The 22,117-nt window shown below is 37.5% G+C and overlaps 1 protein-coding gene across 1 annotated transcript; it reads left to right on the top strand.

Moving 5' to 3' along the window:
- The first annotated feature begins 2,301 nt into the window (after positions 1–2,301).
- On the top strand, positions 2,302–11,723 carry got1l1 (glutamic-oxaloacetic transaminase 1 like 1). The gene is made up of 8 exons (XM_052603835.1): positions 2,302–2,648; positions 3,618–3,799; positions 5,357–5,480; positions 5,738–5,955; positions 7,290–7,440; positions 7,566–7,725; positions 10,681–10,823; positions 11,005–11,723. Exons 1-8 carry the CDS (start codon positions 2,522–2,524, stop codon positions 11,142–11,144), a joined length of 1,245 nt encoding a protein of 414 aa, XP_052459795.1. The 5' UTR covers positions 2,302–2,521; the 3' UTR covers positions 11,145–11,723.
- Positions 11,724–22,117: the final 10,394 nt, after the last annotated feature.

Genomic DNA, 22,117 nt, shown 5'->3' with positions numbered 1-22,117 from the left:
ATTTATTTTAAATTTATTTTATATTTATATTACATGTTTTAAAAAAAAATCAACTGTCCTGTTATTCTGTGGTTTTTATTTGGCAGTTTGCAACAGGTTTGCAAACGAAGTTCATTGCCGCCATGTGATAAACTATAGACATAAATATGTATTATGCTCTCAGGCCCTCTAGTGTCTAGTGAAGCACGTCACACACTCAGGCAAAAACCCCTGAACTTCATCATCGAGCTATCTGATCTATATCTGATCTGCGTGCAGTGTTTTTTGCTCGCTGCGTCGAAGTGAGCATCACTTTTTATAATAAATCATTGTAGCTGCTCAGTCCTCGCTGCAGGTACTGACCCTGACTATTTAACCAGAAATATTAAAAGTCCCTTTGTAAACAAACATTTACGAGCTGATTCACAGAAATATTCAAAGATTCTCTTTTCACGCCGTTTGACCCGAACAGCGTTTGTGCTGGCTGAAATGACAAGCAGCTTTATCGAAAAAGACCCTGTAGCTTCAGTCAGTCTGTCTGAATTATGCATCATTGTTTCTGACAGAGCATGTGTTCACTGGGTTAGAGACTTTCTGTCCTGTACATACGAGCCTTTTCAGTTGCCTAAGCTTTTCCTTGCTCTTTCTTTCCTGGAAGATTGTGTTCTGAGACTTCGGCTATCTTTAGAGCTGAAAATGACCTTCTGGAGAAGCAGTTTTTCATTAAAACGGTAGGCTAGATTTGAGCCTCACCAGCATGGAAACGCTCACCTTCACGTCGTTACAGACACTATGACTTTTTCCTTTTGTTATTCAGTTTTGCCTCCAGTAAGCGGTTAATCGTTGTGACTGGATAATGATTTAACTCGAGTCCCGTAAACAAAGCATCGCACTTTTTTCGACACATTTGAGTCAATTCTTTTCGTTCATGAATCGAATGCAGATCATCAGCACGGAAAGGAAAACCTCTTGAAATAATTTGCCAAAGAAGGTAAAAAATAAAATAATCTGTCAGGGCCTGGAGCTACTTTATAAGCATTTATGAAACTTGTATGATGTGTGATATTCAGCTGTCTCTAAAGTTAGCTCTTAATAGTTGTCTGGATCATTGATTTAATTATGAGAACTCAATATTTGTGAACAATCATCGCATCATTGGATTCACTGAATCAATCCTCTCTGTCAATTCTTTTCATTCAGGATTCGAACATTGCTCATCAACATGCAAAAAAGAGAAGTCATGTTTGTCTTTGCTGGGATTTTTTTTTTTTTATTATTATTTTTTATATATATTCTTAATTTGCAAATCGTAACGCATCAATGAGTCTGAAGTTCTAGCAATTTATAAAGGTGTTTTTTTTTTTAGTCCATCCATATTCACTTTCATTATAAAAGACTGTCCAGGATATTTTGTGAAGTTCATCAATTGTGTTTATGGTTCATTTACATTTCGGCACATGTGAGTAAATTACTTTAATGATTAAATATTTTGAATTGTCTATTAAAAAGTGTATGAGTGAGCCTGATAACCTACACCACATCCATAGTGTGTGTGTGTGTGTGTGTGTGTGTATATACACACACACACACACACACACTATGGATGAGAGCTTGCATTGGAAAACCTACAGTATATTCTGTTTTATGTGTTTTTCGGGGTTGGGCACAACCAACTATTTTAACTCCTTGATAATTCAAAAGTAGGAAGCTGACAGTTTGACAATTTAATTAGCAGTAACAGGAAGATTTTAGTGAACTGCATTTCAACAGTTTAATACAAGCGTATTATTATTATTATTATTATTATTATTGATTTCATACATGAATACACACTGTACACACTGCTAAATATCCACCTCAACATTTTCAGATCATTTCAGAAATAATGACATGAAAATATTGATTTCCATGTATGTAAATAATAGGATTGTAATTTATGTATTTTTTGAAAAATCTACTGTATTTTGAATTTGAATTCTAAGTAATGCTTGTGAATCCCATTGAAATGACACAGGTGGGGGGGGGTTGATGAGGATGAAGAAGATTAAATGCAATTTTTGACCATCTGAACCATGATTGTGCACCCAGTCAGTTTTGTTGCTAAAGCATCTCTGGGCTAATGTTGAAAGACTTGATTAACTTCAAGTGTTTTAATGCTATAAAAAATAATAAAACATAAAATATCACTCTTATAGTGTAAATATTAGCACATAATTTTATCTGATGAAATTTTTCTTATCTGTAGAATGAGATACCTATAATTGTACACAAAATGTAAATAAAAAAATGCATTTGACTTGAAGTGAGAAAGTATATTCTGTTGGTAAAATATCTGTGAATCCCACTTTTGGCAGCATGTTAATTATAAAATGTGTTTTGATTTCTTCGTTGGATTTCTAGCATAGAGAGGTTATGTGAACCGTTGCTAGGAAACAGTCACGCATCTAAGCAACAGACAGTAAACAAACCCTTGCACGTTGTCATTGTCATAGAGCTTCAGAATGAGTCGTGTTTACGGTGAGAACAGAAGTGACAGAAGTTAATGCACCAGCACGAGATGTCTGCTCGCTCTGTGTTTGATGGCGTCGTGTTCATGCCATCCCAGATCAAGCTTCTAGAAGATTTCAAGCGAGACATGCACCCTGATAAAGTGAATCTCGCAGGGAGGGGTGAGTGACTTTACTGCCTGTGCCCCACACTGGACACAGACTACCCACCTATGAAGTCAAAAGTGAATTTTAGATTGTGTTATTAGGCTCTTAAGGCCATGCACATGCTAAATGTAAATGTCAGAAAAATGGACCAAATAAATTGATGATGCACTCTGCACGAGTTGCTACTTTGTAGCTAGTGTTTTTTGTTGTTGTTGTTGTTGTTGTTGTTGTTTGTTGTTGTTGTTTTTTAAACAAAAAAGTAAATACAATTCTCAAGGAATACTTCTCCCTAAAAAATATTAATTAAAAATAACTAGTTACTAGTTTTATTTTATTATATTTTGAAATTGTTATTAGTAAATTGTAATTACTATTGTGATGTGAGAGCTGAATTTTCAGCATCATTACGCCAGTCTTTAAGTATCACATGATCATTCAGAAATCATTATAATGTGGTAATTTAGTATTCAAAATAATAATAATAATTATTTATATATATATATATATATATATATATATATATATATATATATATATATATATATATATATGTCTTTACTGTTACTTTTCGTTAATTTAATGTGTCTTTTAATGTGTTCTTTAAATGTTAATTTCTTTACTAATAATAATAATTAAAAAGCAGTTCAACAGATTTCATGATGAGATTTTTTTAAGCAACAAATCGGCATATTAAAATGATTTCTGAAGCATCTTGTGACTAAAAAGTGACAATGATGATTCAACTTCAGCTTTAAAATCAAAGGACAAATTATATTCAAATAGAAAATAATTATTATAAATTGTAATATGAATTCGCAAATATTACTGTATTTTTCATCAAATAAATTCAGCTTTGGTGAGCAGAAAAGACTTCTTTCAACAATATATATAAAAACAAAACTCTTAATCTTTCCAAACCTTTGACTGTATACATCTTTTGTGCACACACAATTCTGCCAGTTGTACATTTCTGTCTTTTTATAGAGTATGTTGGAGAGCATGGACACACCACATGGCTTCCTCTTGTACGAAAAATCAAGCAGCAAATTGCCACAGACCCGACTTTAACCCCAGAGTACCCACCCAACCTCGGGATCCCAGAATTCACCAGAAGGGCAACTGAACTTGCATTGGGCAAAGATAGCCCTGCCATTGTGGAAAGCAGGGTAAAATCTTTTTAATTATTTATCTTTCTATAAAATATATTCCCACAATAGTTGAAAGCTCACATTAATCCCCAGTCTCGACTGTGATCAACAACGACTCGCAAGCTGAATACACTGATAGCGTGCAGGAGGCTTGGTACATACCCACTGTGTAGTTTGTTTGTAAATGGTGTAAAGCCAGTCGCCTTCAACGCTATCTGGAAACGCAGTGCAAGCTGTAAACCGCATATAGCTTTTGATTATTGAACAATAGAGATAATGTGACGCAAATGGATTAGTCACCCATGTCAAACAATGGAAATATTCGTGCCGAATAGAAACTAACCTCCAGTGACCACTTTACTATTAATAAACTGGTTAGTTAATATTCAGGTTAAGACAATTATAGAACTGAATCAATGCCAAGTTTTCAACCTTATACAACCTTAACCAATATCTTTCAACCTTGAACTTTTTGAGCAGATTGAACAAGCAAATCCACATGATTTAAAACGAGGAATGCAGAGCAATGATTTCCTGCCAGGGCTCATGCGTACCCCAGGGGGTACTGAAGGTTGTTAAACCTATGAAACATAAATTTTGACCTTTTGGATTCTTTTATAAATAAATTTGACATTTGGTCTTTCTCAGAAAAAGTTTCTAGAGATTGTAGACTTAAACATATGTTTGAGCCAACTTTATTTTAAATGCAACTTCCAAAAAATTGTATCTTTGATTATTAATCTGTATCATTTACATGTACACATTTCAAACGCAGTGTTTTTTGTATTTACCGCACTACTTTTTCCATGTTTTTCTAACATTTCACAATTGTCTCACATGACACGGTTTTCTTAAAATTGCTGCGCTCAAGTTAAAAGTAGTTCAAGTCATGAAAACTGTTGAACAGTTTTAGCTTATTAATTGATATTACTGGTTTAGTGTATTAACTCTTTGCAGATTAGAAGACCAAAAACACTAAATGCACGCTGCAGATCAAGTATGGACTTACTGCCAACAGACACTCAAACATATTGCTGTGAGCATAAATTCTGTAGCAGTTCTAGACAGGTGGAGCTGGGGAAGGTGGAGGTTTTCAGAGAAACTGCACTGCAGGAACAGCTTACAACGAACGCTGAACCAGACTATTTAAATACTAAGCAAGCAATCTCATTGGCCGGTCAGCTTGTGCCATGTAGTAAACGATGTTGCAGTTTTATGACTGAAATAGGTATTTAAACATTTTAAAAACATCTGTAGACCCTGCTTTTAAGCGATCTGCACAAATGAACTGCTAAAATTCTTAACATGCCTTTGCACATTATTAATTGTTTTGGTTGTTTTCATTTAAAGTGAAACAGGAATAATAATACAAAAAATGTCCACTTTTGTCAAATCACTGATTTTTGTATCTTGCATAGGATCAACACAATTCTAGTTTTGCGTTAATTAAAGGCTATTTGAGCCTTTCTGAGGGGGTGGATAAGACAAAAAAGTGGTTGGCAAATACATGTGTTGTGGATTAGATTTAGTTTCCAAATCACCCACTCAGATGAAATGTTTTTGGCAATGTGGCAGGTATTTGGTGTCCAAACAGTTGGATGTACTGGAGCAGTGCGTCTGGGTGCTGAGTTACTGAGATCCTGCTACTGTTCAAGCTCTTCCTGGAGTGGACCCATCTTGCTCTCCTCACCCTGTGATGGTGGGTACAAGATGTGCACCTGCCATGCAGAGTTCGTTCTATTATGTAGAGATCCCAAGAGATCCACTTTCCTGCAATTATTTTTTTTATTTTTTTTAAAGCAGGTAAAATAAAAAATAAATTAATTAAAATTGCTGATCTAACCATACCCAGTAACAAACCTAAAGATTGAACCCTACAAATTTTTTTATTTTGAATATGCAATATACATATGTCATAGCACATGTATTAATTTCTTAATGTATAATTTCTTGTAGACTCACTGGCAGGCATCTTTAAGGCAGCAGGAATCGAAGATGTGCAATATTACCGGTTCTGGGATGCAGAATCCAATGGAGTGTGTGTGGAAAACATGGTGCATGACTTGGAGAATGCTCCAGAACAATGTCTGGTGGTCCTGTTTGCTTCAGGCCACCGTCCCACCGGTGCTGAACTTTCTCAGGAGGACTGGAAACGCGTGGCTGAGGTCATGGTGGTACGCTTTCACAATAGCCCCTTTCACACTGCCATTCCGGCAAATACAGGGGTAAAGTGTTCCTGTAATTGTTCCCTGGTCGCTAGATTTGGCACTTTCACACTGCCAGTGATGACCCGGTATATGTGCGTGCTTTCACACACAACCCTTGAAGATCCCGTAACGACACGTGACATCAGCGCGTGACGTGTAATGTACGAGTCGACAACGCTAGGCACGTTATACTTTCACTGAAGCAAGCAAACGATCTCTGAGTCAGCGCGGAAAGTGAGGAACTAACTGATCTCTGCTTCATTACAGTTTGCACATATGTTTTCGTCGCGAATGTTGATCTTCCTTCAAAACAGCCGGTAAAAGAGTCGCGCGATAACGCGCGTCATCACCTCGATACGGAATTAGATCTGGCTTTTGTTCACACAGCGCTCGTTCCGGATCGATTACCGCAATGTTACTATGTCCCCGACCCGGGTTCGATACGGTAATCAATTCCGGGACGTGGTTGCTTTCACACAGAAGGCGACCAGGCAATGTTACGGGAATATTGCGGGTCCGACGTGCAGTGTGAAAGGGGCTAATGAAACACAAAATCAAGCTTAGAAACTCTTTCCCGATTGAGTCAGAAAGTTCAATAAGATTCATCATCAGTTGTGTAAGGCTAGTTAGACCCTTCAGGGTAAGATCAAATTTACTTTAGCTTCACTAAACGTCTCGCCATGGGAATGAGAGACATTCTGAAGGTTTTAAACACTTTCTTTCACATTTTCCTATCCATAATTCATAGTCTCTATGCACTTTTGTTAAAACAAGTAAACAAATAGTTATGGTTAATAAATGCTATCATATGTATGCAACAGGGCTAAAGGCACACCTTAAGGCAGATAAAGTGCATGACTGAAGAAAAACTAATATTTTATTATATGATATGAATGTAAAATTGTTAAGTATAATGACTTCATCGTAATTATTGTGATTTATAAATAATGTGATTAATAGAAAACTCACAGCATATATGGATGTTGTTGTTTTTGTTTTGTTTTTTGTTTTTCGGAAAGTGTTTGTAAGTTTTTGTGCCATCTAATGGTTTAAAGGAGAATAAAATCAAAATTGCCTATGAGCTTGGTGTGCTTTTAGACCCGTTGAACCCTAATACTAGACTGACCATTAATGGATTTGATCTCATCATGATTAGTTTATATATAGCATAGTTCAAGCTTTTATCACTAATAGCCATAGAGTGGATGAGTAGCATTTGACATATAATGGTTCCTTGAATGAAGCCCCTTTTAAGTAAAAGTCAGTCTTTCAATCCCATTCTGTCTTTTTCTCTCGATTAGAAGCGCCAGTTATTTCCATTCTTCTTGATGTCTGCCCAAGGCTTGTGCAGTGGTTCTCTTGAACAAGACGCCTGGCCTGTTCGTCACTGCGTGTCTTTGGGGCTTGAACTTCTCTGCGTTCAGTCTTTTTCTTACAACTTTGGCCTTTATGGTGTGTTTACCATTTGTAACTGGGATATAGCTTAGAAATGACTCCAAAAACATGTCTAAAAGTCATTTACTCATGAGTAAATCATTTTTGGCTGCTAGAATTATATTGGATATTCACATTGACAGGTGAGAGGGTGGGGCATCTTCTCTGCGTGTTAAAGCAGAACCTGCTGGCTGTACAATCTCAAGCTGAGAAAATCGTTCAGACGCTTTGGTCCTGTCCCCCGATGGAAGGGGCCAGGGTGGTTGCCACCGTATTAAGCAATCCTGCTTATCTAGTTGACTGGTGAGACTTATTCCCTACATTCATGCTTTTTTGACATGATTAAAATGTTCTGACGTTGGTATGTTCTTTGCATTTCACCTCTGTTCTAGCTTGTTGCTAGTTCAGCATTGTGTACACTACAGGGGGTGAAGAAATATTAACATTTTTTGCTTTGCATTCTGAAATGAAGACAGACAGTTTGTTTTGTCCAGCTGCATTTACTCATGTTGGGACACTGTACAAATTGTGAATAAAAACAGATTGCAGTGATGTGGAAGTTTCAAATTTATTCAGAATATAACATAGATGACATATAAAATGTTTAAACTGAGAAAATTTATCATTTTAAGGAAAAAATAAGTTGATTTTAAATTTCATGGCATCAACACATCTCAAAAAATTTGGGACAAGGCCATGTTTACCACTGTGTGGCATCCCCTCTTATTTTTATAACAGTCTGCAAACGTCTGGGGACTGAGGAGACAAGTTGCTCAAGTTTAGGAATAGGAATGTTGTCCCATTCTTGTCTAATACAGGCTTCTAGTTGCTCAACTGTCTTAGGTCTTCTTTTGCACATCTTCCCCCTTATGATGCACCAAATGTTTTCTATGGGTGAAAGATCTGGACTGCAGGCTGGCCATTTCAGTCCCTGGATCCTTCTTCTGAGCAGCCATGATGTTGTAATTGATGCATTATATGGTCTGGCATTGTCATGTTGGAAAATGCAAGGTCTTCCCTGAAAGAGACGATGTCTGGATGGGAGCATATGTTGGTTTAGAAATTTGATATACCTTTCAGCATTGATGGTGCCTTTCCAGATGTGTAAGCTTCCCATGCCACACGCTCTCATGCAACCCCATACCATCAGAGATGCAGGCTTCTGAACTGAGCGCTGATAACAACTTGGGTTGTCCTTGTCATTTGGCATGTCATTTCAAAATGTCTCACTTTCAACACGTTCAACATGTGATATGTTATCTATATTCTATTGTGAGCTTATGAGATTTGTAAGTTTATGAGATTTGTAATTTATTCCATTACTTTTTTACTAACAATTTGTATAGTGTCCCAACATTATTTTTTGGAACCAGGTTTGTAAATAAAACAATCAATGAATTGGAAAAAGGATATCAACCCCTTGTTTCAGTTTTTTGTTGAACCACTTTTTGCTTTATTTACATCTTTCAAGTCTATTAGGATAAGTCTCTGTCTCTACTAACTTTGCACATCTAGACTTTGCTATATCTCCCTGTACTTTTCTTTGCTGACTGCTCCTGCTTGCTACCCTCCCATACAAGCCACATTTGTGGAGAATTTCTGATATTGTGGTCACGTACACACACTGACCACTCTTTGTTCAGAGTTGCTGTAGGCCTTGTGGTCACCTCTCTGACCAGTTCTCTCCTGACATTTCCATTCAGTTCGGAGTGACATCTTGATCCAGGAAGGGTCTGTGTCGAACCATATAATTTCCACTTCTTTAATAATAAACTTCACTGTGCTGCTACGCATTAATAAAGATTCTTTTGTTTGTTTTTGTTTTTTGTCAATCTTCTGACTTTTCCCTGTCTACAACTTTATCCCAGGGATCTTTTGACAGTGCCTTGTCACCCATAGTTGCTGAAAGGACTGAAATGCTCCAGGAAACTCTTTAATGTGGAGATAATCAAACTGAAAGTTAAATGGCTTTATGTGCCATTGAAAATGTGATTAGCCACACCTGATTGAGTTATCAAGTCAATGGCTAAGTTTACATGCAACCAAATAATCCATTTGTAATTGGATTGATGGCTGAATCGGACTGAAAAGCCTTCATGTAAACACCTCAATTGATCTGATTGAGCTCAATCGGAATGAAATTTTGATCAGCTTGAAGGGGGTGGTTTATTCCTCTTCTAATACAGTTGAGAGTGCATGTCATGAATGAATTAAGTCCGACTGAACCAAAAGTTGTGAATGTAAACGTAGACAATGTTAGGAAGGGGGTGATTCTTTATTATTATGTTGGTGTTATATCTTTTACTTGGCAGTTATAAGTTGTGCTGAGTAAATACAGCTGGATAAAACAAAAACTGTCTGCATTTCAGGCTGTGAAGCAACAAAATATGATTATTTTAAAGGTGGGTGATTATTTTCTTTAGCCACTGTATGTTTATTGTTGGCTCTAAAATTACTTATATTATTTTATTTATTTGCAGCATTGTGTATTGCCATAAACCTTTTAACTTGAGAATTTTATTTATTAATTTGAAGAAACTCATTACCTAACATATACAGTACAGTAGTGACCTCAGAAAGTGTTTGGATGCTTAAGTCACACATACTGTGCATGAATAACAGTACATACAAAGTATGAAACCAAGTGACATGTGCAACAAACATCTGCATGGTAGAAACAAAGTTCCATATGAATGGCATTCAATTATAGTACATGCAATATATCAAACTATGCAGAAATATATTCCAGAATATAACTGGAATTTTCTAACTATTTTGCTGTCATTTTTATCAAGCTGATGTGAAGGTGATTTTTAGTAGATGTATGCAGTATGGCTTCTTTTATTTTCTCTTCCATTTGGTTTGGGATTTTGTCACATAATGCAAAGACATTCATACACTGTAAGTGTGGCTTAAGTATACAAACATGTTTCACATGTATGTGGCCATGAATAAACAGCCTTTAAAATCCTACTCTTTAGTATAAGAAAATCTGATTGTCACAGCCTCTTTACATCAAATATGCCAGAACAGATTAGTTTGTTCTTGATCATGAGCTTTTCGTTTGCTTTAGGAAATCGGTTACTTTGCAAATTAAGAACATCTCGATCTGAACATTACACTTGTGATTATGATTCTGAGATGAACAAATGCCCAAGGCTTTCTTTTCTTCATGCATAAACTGTGCTGAAATTAAAAACTGCTCTTTTTATTATTCAGCAAATGACTCTGAAGGTTTTTTTTTTTTTTTTTTTTCAGGCAGGAGAGTGTGAAGGCCATCGCTGAACGCTGCATGCTAATCCGAGAGCGTTTGCGTGAGAGACTGAGGCTTCTGGGCGGTCCGTGGCATTGGGATCACATAATAAAACCTGGAGGGCTTTATTGCTGTTTTGGACTCAATAGTGAGTGATACATTGTATATAATACATGGATATGGTTATTATAATGGAACTTTCTTCCATATTTTTGAGCTAGCAGTCCAGCGAAACTGTGCTAACATTACAAAGGGGAGCTCAATACAACAGTATACATTTAAATACATAATTGAAAGATGTTAATAATCAGTTTCATGTTCTCTATCAGCTCAACAGGTTGAGTTCCTGGTTCAGAAGAAACATATCTACTTGTTACCCAATGGGTGTCTGAATGTTAGTGCCATTAACAGCCGTAACCTGGACTATGTTGCTGAATCTATACATCAAGCCTTAAGTTCTAAACTCTGATCTCACTTCACACTGAAACTGCTACAAAACCCCAAATTTAATCAAGGAAACTTTTAACTTTCTTTGGCTTAACTTTTACCAAAGGCTGTAATGTAGACAGACCTGCAGTCAACATTGCTGGTTTCCTATTTGTTATTTTATTTGTTGTGATATATCTATATGACAGTTTTCGATAGGGCCGAAAGAAGTAACTCATAAGAAATAAAAGTACATCTGTATATCAACTGCAGTGTGATGAACACTTATCAATCAACATTCTCACATTTCTCTCATACAACACTCAGAAGATTATTCTTTACCATATTGACACATCAGTATTCAAAACATTATTTCTTAAGTGAAAGTAAACAGTTGAGAAAAAAATTGGATGTGTATTATATTGGATGCATTCATCGACTCTTAAAGTGACCGCGTCTAATTTAGCTACTGCTTTAATGTTTATCCAAGAAAATGAAAGAAAGGAAATCACTCTTGACTGAATTACATTGTAGTTTTATCAAGAATTAATGCTTAGTCAAACCAACAATTATTCAGACACCAGATATCATTTCTGATATATATATATATATATATATATATATATATATATATATATATATATATATATATATTGGGTGCAGGACACCATAACTAATTTATTTAAAGTGAGTATAGCAAAATAAAGCGAGCTGTGGCATATTATACCCAAAACATTATTCACACAGTGGACTATTAGTAAACTATATACATAAAAATAATAATAATAATAACAATATTGGGACCAAAAATTATTTAGACACTTTGACCTGACCATGTTTTGATTACGTGTTTTTATTTATTTATTTTTTTTTTACTATTACTAATCCAACCTTTTCACACCACAGACCGAACAAAATGAATCTTTGCTTGGTAATTGGTCAACAAACTATTGATAGTTGTGTAAATACTGTCATACTAACAGATGTCTGAAGTTTTGGTTGATTGTTATCCATTACATATCAAAGTTATCTGACATGATCAAGATGAATTTGTTCTGAAACAGTTTAACTCTGAGTTCTTGTCATATTTATTACCATTTTCTAAACTATAACAAATAAACTGTAATAATGTGAGAAATGTTGAAGGTGTCTGAATACATTTTGGTTGACTGTATATTTAATTTTTACACTGAATCATGCAGTGCTATTTTACATTTAATTATTTGGGTTCTGGACCTGGACCTGTATCTACAAACTTGAAAAACTTAAACACTGTGTAAATACTAGCACAAACAAATAAACAGAACGAATATACAAATTAAACAATTTCAGACATGGCCCACTGATACAACCTGCACCGGGGCCCCACTAACACCAGTTATGAACCTGTATATGGTTATCTATGAGGGTAAAATAAGGCCTAAAAAATGTGCATACGCAGGGTTGCGGAAGTGTACATAAGACTGTAGGCATAAATTAACTTTGCATGCTCAAGAAAAGCTTTGTAAAGGTGTACATTTCAAGCATAAGAAAAAATTATTTGCCGCATTTTACCGTTTCTCGTTAGTGTAAATCATGTATTGTAAAACTGCAGCGTCATGCTAATGCAAAATAAATATGTAATAATAAATATGACCTGCTTTCTTATTATTAATGCTTACAATTCTGGCACATTGTTTTCACTAAAATACGGTCAAAAGTACTTCAAGCCTGTGTAAAGTATCTGGTTTTATTTAAGTTATTATATATTTATTTTTAATGTATGTGTACATTACAGTCTAATGTGCATAAATTATGACAATTTTCATTTCTGGAGGAACTATCCCTTTTATTGATTAATGCCCCTCTGATGTTAACACCCATAGTTAGACACAAGATATCATGGCAGGCATCATATTTTGTTCCTCCTATCAGTAGGAGTGTGAAGGGTTAACAAACCCACACTTACAATTAATTGAACATGATCATTTGCCTTTTGTAGTGCCACTGGGTAATACAAGTAAATAGTCTGTTTTATTCTTGTATCATAATAAAATAAAAATGTCCAGGGTGCCTAGTGTCCAGTTCGCTTGAAAAGTGTCTAGTGTCCACAGTGTTCAAATAGTTAACCATGTTATTTCCTATTATCTTCTGTAAAAAATAAAAAATAAAAAATAAAAAAACTTGCCCACAACCCAGCAAAGCTGTTTCAGAGGCTATACGCAGGTGTCAGATCGTGACAGAACAAGATGACTTCCATATTAAAAGTGACAGACAATCTATTGTGTTCTAAGACAAAATTGCATTGAAGTCAGAATTGATCAAACAATTCTACCTGGGATTAACACAGCACTTACACTTACCTCTTATGGATTTTAAAACATTTAACATTAATCAAAGGACATTACTGGGGCTACATGCTTTTGAGGTATCAGTGTGCCTTTGTGCCTTACACCCAATAGTCAGGTTTAATAGTCTTTTTCCTTGAATAGTCTTGTGCATTTGTTCAGGGCCACTGCTGGTCAGATGGTAATCCTTAGCAGAATTGTATTGTTGTGATCCCCTCCCTAAAATATTATGGAAGTAGAAAAAGTGCTGTGAGAGGAAGCAGAAGAAGGGTAAGCACTGAGGTATCCGGGCTAGGCTGACGGCTAATCCACACAAGCCAGCTATCCTCAGCATTGTAATGGCATACCTCCGAACAACAGCAACAGCAACAGGAGCAATGCACTAAATGAACTGTACCAGCACATCAGTGAGCAGTAGACAGCCCACCATGATACTTTTCTCATCATAACTTGGGATTTCAACCATGCAGACTTAAAGAGTGTGTTTCCAAAAATAGACGAACACATTAACTTTCCAACCTGAGGTAATAACTTTTTTTTAGACTTTGTTTACACCACATAGAAAGAGCCTACAAACCCCTCCCCCACCCCGGTGCCTCAGACCACATCACTGTCATGCTAATGCCTGCATACAGACTGCTCATTAAAGTCACCAAACAAGTTCAAAAACAAATTCAAGTGTGGCCGGAAGGGTCGTCAGAGGTTCGAAAAGACTGTTTTGACACCACTGACTGGAATATGTTTAAGCAGGCTGCCACATACAATAACACCACAGACCTCCAAGAGTACTCGGAGACTGTCTCTGCCTTCATCAACAAGTGTACTGATGATAACAGTCACAAAGACCATCACTGTCCGGGCCAATCAAAAGCCGTGGATGACAGGGGAGGTCTACAGACTCCTGAAGATGTGGAACGATGCCTTTAGAGCTGGAGATGAGGTGGTCCTGAGAACAGCCAGGCATCAGAGAGGCTAAGAGACAGCACTTCAAGAAGACAGCCCATCAATTCAGCGACAGCAGAGACACTCGGAGTCTGTGGCAGGGGACACAGGCCATTATGGACTACAGGCCCCCACCGCGAACCTGTGACAGCAACATTTCTCTGCCGAATGAGGTGAACGCCTTCTCCACTTGCTTTCAGGAACAAAACAGCTCCACAGAACAGAAGACTCCACCTCCTCCCGGCAACAAGGTGATGACGCTGACCCCGAACAGCACGAGGAGATCCTTTAGCAAGATCAATGCATTTAAAGCTCCGGGTCCTGACAACATCCCTGGGCGTGTACTGAGAGACTGTGCAGTGGAACTCACTGATGTCTTCAAAGATATTTTCACATCTCACTTAGTCAGGCTGTTGTCCCCACATGCTTCAAAGCTACCACCATAATTCCAGTCCCGAAGAAGCCATCTCCATCCTGCTTCAATGTCTACCGTCCTGTTGCACTTACTCCCATCCCCATGAAGTGCTTTGAATGGCTAGTCATGCACCATATCAAGTCTGTCCCACCCCCTCCCTGTACACCTACACACTCTCCTTTGCAATATCGGTCCAATCTCTCAACCAATGACGCCATCATAACTGCTGTCCACACAGCACTCACACATCTAGACAAAAAAGACTCATACATCAGAATGCTGTTCATAAACTTCAGTTCAGCATTGAACACTATCATCCCACAACAGCTCATTCACAAACTGGTCCAGCTGGGGCTCAACACTTCGCCGTGCAACTGGCTGTTGGACTCTTTGACTGGAAGACCTCAGGCAGTACGGGTCGGCAATAACACATCCAGCACCATCACACTGAACACTGGGGCCCCCCAAGGATGTGTGCTGAGCCCCCTCCTCTACACTCTGCTGACCCATGACTGCACACCGTCACACAACTCCAACCTCTTTATTAAGTATGCGGATGACACGACTGTGGTGGGTCTCATTAGCAACAAAGATGAGACAAACTATAGGAGTGAGGTGAGCCACCTAGCCGGGTGGTGCAGTGACAACAGTCTCGCTCTGAACATGAAGAAGATGAAGGAGATTGTTGATGACTTCAGGAGAGCGTACACTCAGCATGCTCCTCTAACCATCAACGGTGCGACTGTGGAGAGAGTGAGCAGTACCAAGTTCCTGGGTGTGCACATCACAGAGGACCTCTCCTGGACTGAAAACACAGGAGCACTGGTCAAGAAATCACAGCAGCATCTCTACTTCCTCCGAAAAACTGAGAAGAGCCAGAGGCCCAGCCCCATCATGTACACCTTCAACAGAGGCACCATCGAGAGCATCCTGACCAGCTGCATCACTGTGTGGTTTGGGGACTGCAACACGTCCTGCCGGAAGACTCTACAACGCATAGTGAGAGCAGCTGAGAAGATCATTGGTGTCTCTCTCCCCTCCCTCCAGGACATTTATGGAACCCCCACTCACCTCTGCATTGCAGGTGATCCCACCCACCCGTCATTTAGCTTCTTCAGTCTGCTGCCATCAGGGAGGAGACTGCAGAGTCTCCAGGCCAGGACCAGCAGACTGAAGGACAGCTTCATCCATCAGGAGATCAGGAAGCTGAACCTGCTCCCGAACATGTCCCCCCTTCCCTCTTCTGCCCAAGGCACCACAGAACCATGACCCCCCCCCCCCCCCCCCAGATCCCACATCCCTATGTCCTTCCACTCCTCCCTCCAACTAACATATGATGACATGCACCAGTCACTTTGTGCAGCATTGGTCTGCTCACTACCTCATTCAGCATATAACTGATATCATTCTACTACCTCACCAATTGAATGTACTGAATAATTTTTGCATTAAAATCTTTTTATCTGCATCGGTTGTTCACTTCACTGGTTTGCACTCTATCTGCCATGTGCCTTGCATGCTTTATTTATTCTTTTTTTTTTTACATGCCCTTATTGTATAGTTGTATTTTATATTTTATATTTGTTATAGATTTTTAGGCTCTACTGTTAGTGTTATCTGTATGCACCGGGGGTCTGAGAGTAACACAATTTAAATTCTCTGTATGTATGTACTGTACATGTGGAAGAACTGACAATAAATCAGACTTGACTTGACTTGACATGATTGTTTTTATATAATCCATTTTAAGTCATTTTAAAGGCTGTTGTTGGCTTAGGTTTGTTTTTAAAACTACGAAAAATATATCATGCTAATACTACTTTGTAAACTATTTTTTGAAGCAGGCCCAGTTCTACAAGGGTGCTAGAGAGCGATAAGCACAAATATACAGTATTGTTCAAAATAATAGCAGTACAATGTGACTAACCAGAATAATCAAGGTTTTTAGTATATTTTTTATTGCTACGTGGCAAACAAGTTACCAGTAGGTTCAGTGGATTGTCAGAAAACAAACAAGACCCAGCATTCATGATATGCACGCTCTTAAGGCTGTGCAATTGGGCAATTAGTTGAAAGGGGTGTGTTCAAAAAAATAGCAGTGTCTACCTTTGACTGTACAAGCTCAAAACTATTTTGTACAAACATTTTTTTTTTCTGGGATTTAGCAATCCTGTGAATCACTAAACTAATATTTAGTTGTATGACCACAGTTTTTTAAAACTGCTTGACATCTGTGTGGCATGGAGTCAACCAACTTGTGGCACCTCTCAGCTGTTATTCCACTCCATGATTCTTTAACAACATTCCACAATGCATTCACATTTCTTGGTTTTGCTTCAGAAACAGCATTTTTGATATCACCCCACAAGTTCTCAATTGGATTAAGGTCTGGAGATTGGGCTGGCCACTCCATAACATTAATTTTGTTGGTTTGGAACCAAGACTTTGCCCGTTTACTAGTGTGTTTTGGGTCATTGTCTTGTTGAAACAACCATTTCAAGGGCATGTCCTCTTCAGCATAGGGCAACATGACCTCTTCAAGTATTTTAACATATGCAAACTGATCCATGATCCCTGGTATGCGATAAATAGGCCCAACACCATAGTAGGAGACACATGCCCATATCATGATGCTTGCACCTCCATGCTTCACTGTCTTCACTGTGTACTGTGGCTTGAATTCAGAGTTTGGGGGTCGTCTCACAAACTGCCTGTGGCCCTTGGACCCAAAAAGAACAATTTTACTCTCATCAGTCCACAAAATGTTCCTCCATTTCTCTTTAGGCCAGTTGATGTGTTCTTTGGCAAATTGTAACCTCTTCTGCACATGCCTTTTTTTTAACAGAGGGACTTTGCGGGGGATTCTTGAAAATAGATTAGCTTCACACAGACGTCTTCTAACTGTCACAGTACTTACAGGTAACTCCAGACTGTCTTTGATCATCCTGGAGGTGATCATTGGCTGAGCCTTTGCCATTCTGGTTATTCTTCTATCCATTTTGATGGTTGTCTTCCGTTTTCTTCCACGTCTCTCTGGTTTTGCTCTCCATTTTAAGGCATTGGAGATCATTTTAGCTGAACAGCCTATCATTTTTTGCACCTCTTTATAGGTTTTCCCCTCTCTAATCAACTTTTTAATCAAAGTACGCTGTTCTTCTGAACAATGTCTTGAACAACCCATTTTCCTCAGCTTTCAAATGCATGTTCAACAAGTGTTGGCTTCATCCTTAAATAGGGGCCACCTGATTCACACCTGTTTCTTCACAAAATTGATGACCTCAGTGATTGAATGCCACACTGCTATTTTTTTGAACATACCCCTTTCAACTAATTCAACTAATTGCCCAATTGCACAGCCTTAAGAGCGTGCATATCATGAATGCTGGGTCTCATTTGTTTTCTGAGAATCTACTGAACCTACTGGTAACTTGTTTGCCATGTAGCAATAAAAAAATATACGAAAAACCTTGATTATTCTGGTTAGTCACATTGTACTGCTATTATTTTGAACAATACTGTATTACAGAAAGAGAGAGCATCCTCACTAATTTAAGAAGCACCCTCACTGATTTCATTCTGGAGCTGGGACTGATTTTAGGTAACAAAGCCATGGTTAATTTGTGGTTACCATGGCTACCAAAAGCATGATTTTATTTCTAGTAAAACCATGGCTAATTTTCATAAGGGAACATGTAAATTCAAATAGAATATTAGTTACGTTGCTAGTGGTTAAATTATTACCAACATTAAAACTTTAGGTAAAACATGTTACTGATGTTAAAAACCAAAAAAGTTAAACAGGATATGAATGTACCTGATGTGTTGCATGGGTGCAGATGCGGGAATGGCGCATGTCACTGTCTACTGCATCTCCGTGTAAAACATAAAACACACACACATACATATATATACAATTATAAAAAATGTATGTTCATGTTTATATGTTTTTTGAGCAAGGTGCCGCCCCCGGGTGTTGGTGCCCTGTGCAAACTGCGTACTCTGCGTATAGGGAGCGGCGGTACTGCATTTGTTCTCCGCTGATAATTTACTGCTTTCTTTGTAAATGACAGCAAGGACAGCAGCAGCAAGCCGCCCACACAGTGACAGTTCAATACAATCCAAATACATCTGGTGAAGCCCAACAGTCACTGCAGTTCTGACAGCTATTTCCTCCACATGAGTTTACTTTTCTTGGTGGATGATTCACAGCTCTTGACAAGCATAAGCAAATCTTTTTCTGGTTAACTATGTGATTTGCATTCAAAATCCAGTTCGAGAATCATAAGTGCTTTATCTTGCTGAATCAAAAGCCCTTTTGATCTAATATTTCACATTATACTAATTTATTATGATGTTTAATTTTAATTGGCTAAACAGTGCTCCAACAGTTATACAGTGCAGCAGTACTTGGACTTTGAGGTGAGTGTTAACAATGGCATACACTGCCTAAAAATCACATGTAATTTGCAAAACTGTTTCATGTTGTTTCATGTTGTTTTCAACTAATTCTGTCCCTCCCAGCCTCATTTTCATTCCTGTCAAAAATCACACATGGAGCTTCCTGCCAGGGATATGTTCATTAATTAAAACTAGAACCATAAAAAAAAAAACCTTTTAATCTCATTGGATGGGTTGATTGATGGATGGATGAATTAATAATACTGCTTCCCAGACAGCAAAAGTAAAGGTATTTTTAATTAATCCTGAGAGATTTCTGTCACTCTTGGACTAAATTTGCACCAAACCAGATGATATGGATAAAGTTTACAGTGTCTTTATGAACTTTTTGAATTGGTGGACTTTCAGAAAAGGGAAATGTGTTTGGTACACTTGAATCTTGCATGTCTTTCATGACATCGCTGATATGGTGACATAAACTAGTGTTAAATTAAATTCAAAAACATCAGGTAATAGCACGAACATCCCTTCTGCCTTTTTCAGATTTTTTCTGTCATCTGTGATAAGTTTGAAATAAACCAAAAATGTGACATTAAAAGGATGGATATAAAATCGATAAGATGGTCAACAAAATGATGGAAAAGTGATGGAAAACGTTGTAGGGGGCAATACCTTGACCTTGAGCAGAAGGACCCAGGTATTTCAATCATTTCTACCCATGGCTGAGATATGAGTTCAGAGCAACATGGTCAGGGCTCTTAGAAGATCACAGAAACACTCTACTATAGTGAAAGAGCGCTCTTTGCAAACCAGGCAACTAGAAACATCTACACATTTTAACCTGTGTTCCATGTCTCGGGCAGGGGGGTAATATGCTTATGTTGTGAGAGGTTTATATGAAAACATAGTGCATCGCTTTCATTTTTCTTTTTTCAATGAGAGTCCATTGATGTTTTGAGCCGACCTGAGCTCTGGAGGAGTTTTGTTTGCTCAGAATTGGATGTGTTTCACCAATGACTTGTCACAGATCTGTCAAGATTTTCCATGCATTGTAAAGAGCATTCTGAGAATACGTTGAATTATTCAGTAGAATGTACATGAAAGTGCAGGACCATATTCATAAGAGGATTAAACAAGAAATATTAGTGTGAAGAAACTTTCACTGATATACAAGTGATATTTTGTCAAAATAAATAAATATTCTGTCATCATTTGCACACCTTCTTTGTTGTTTAAAACCTGTAAGAATTCCTTTCTTCCATAGAACACAAAAGGGGATGTTTTGAATATTCTGCTGATCGCTCTTTGCCATTCAATTTTAATATTTGGGGAGTGTGGCTTTCAAGGTTAAAAAAAAAATACCACGCAAGTAGCTCATAGTATCATGCACAATATTCCAAGTCTTTTGAAGCCATATGATAGTTTTGTGTAAGAAACAGGCTCTAGATACAGTACAGTACACTACTGTACAAAATAATTGGGATGGGAAGATTTTTTAATGCTTTTTGAAAGAAGGCTCATCAAGGATTTATTTGACTAAAATATAGTTAAAAAAGCAATATTGTGAAATATTACAATTTGAAGTAGAAATCTTTTGTAACACTATAAATGTCTTTACTGTTTTGTTCAATGTAATGCATCATGCTGAATAAGATGAAAAACAACAACAACAATAATAATAATAATTATAAAAGTTTTTTTTTAAAACCCAGCAACCTACAGAAAGTCAAAATGTCATTGACAACCTATTTTGACTGACAGAAAATTAAAATATGACATTTACAAATACTTGTGATTCACCAGTGACTAAAGACAGGACGTTTAGTCAGAGAGACTCCAGAGCCCTGAACAGAGTCTGCTCTCTGGTCTTTAACCCAGCTCTTTGACATACTGTCAAACTCATGAGTTTGTGATTCCCATACAGGGAGTGTAATTTTTGTGAAGAACAATCCAATAATCGTCAGTTTGACAGAGCAAGGGGTCGTTCACAGATTCATAGTCCAAACAGGTAAACAAAAATCCAAAATAGAGTAATTACAATGTTTTGCTAATGGACACTCAGTTCTGCAGCCTGGCTGTTTCAAGCCAAGCATCTGAACCATATACGTGACTAATCACTGTAGAGCAGCTGGGAAATTTCATATTGACAACAATTTGGCAGATGGCACCACAAGAATATACAAAGTTTTTAAGTTTTTTTAAGTTAACCTTTTGATCATTTTTGCAAAACTTTCATGGCCCCATGAATATTTTATTTTATTATGTCTGAACATGCAATATCTACAAAGAAAGAACAGAGTGGGGCAAAAAAAGAGAGTTAGATTCATGCTCATAATTGCAGCAGCACAAAAAGTTTTTACATTTTAAACAACAAAAGGTTAAAATGTAAAAGATTAGTGTTGTGCAGGATACATGAATATAAAAATGCCTATATGTCATAATGTATTCCCAGTGCACTCAAGCAGCTCCATTTTATCTCTGGAGACCCATTAAGTCTTTGCATACAACTGCTTCTTAAAGGGAACGGGAGACTACTGTCGGATTGGTTTATTGCACGTTATGCCCAAAAAATGCCCATTACTCATTAAGAGAATAGGGATAACCCGTTTAGACCATGCCTGGGCAGGCCAACCGTTTTCCCATCATTAAACTAGCTCTTTAGACCATGAGCTTAGATCGTTAAAATAGTGCCTTAAGTCCGGTTCAGATTCAGAACATGATCAAAACATAGATGGAGTATATAGCTCGCTTCCATATGTGCTCTGGAGCTCTTCTTTTAAATCTTCTATTGTTGATTTTCTCTGTTTAGACACGAATAAAAGCATGAACATGATGAAGAGCTACTTTACAGTAGACAGTGAAGTTGTAGTTTTAATTGAAAGCAACATTGACACTGTTTTGTGTGTGTGTGTGTGTGTGTGTGTGTGTTAATGT

This window comes from Carassius gibelio, chromosome A8 (assembly GCF_023724105.1).
Source record: "Carassius gibelio isolate Cgi1373 ecotype wild population from Czech Republic chromosome A8, carGib1.2-hapl.c, whole genome shotgun sequence".
Lineage (NCBI taxonomy): Eukaryota > Metazoa > Chordata > Actinopteri > Cypriniformes > Cyprinidae > Carassius > Carassius gibelio.
The sequence above is the reverse complement of the archived record's forward strand: the minus strand, read 5'-3'. Positions and strand labels throughout refer to the sequence as shown.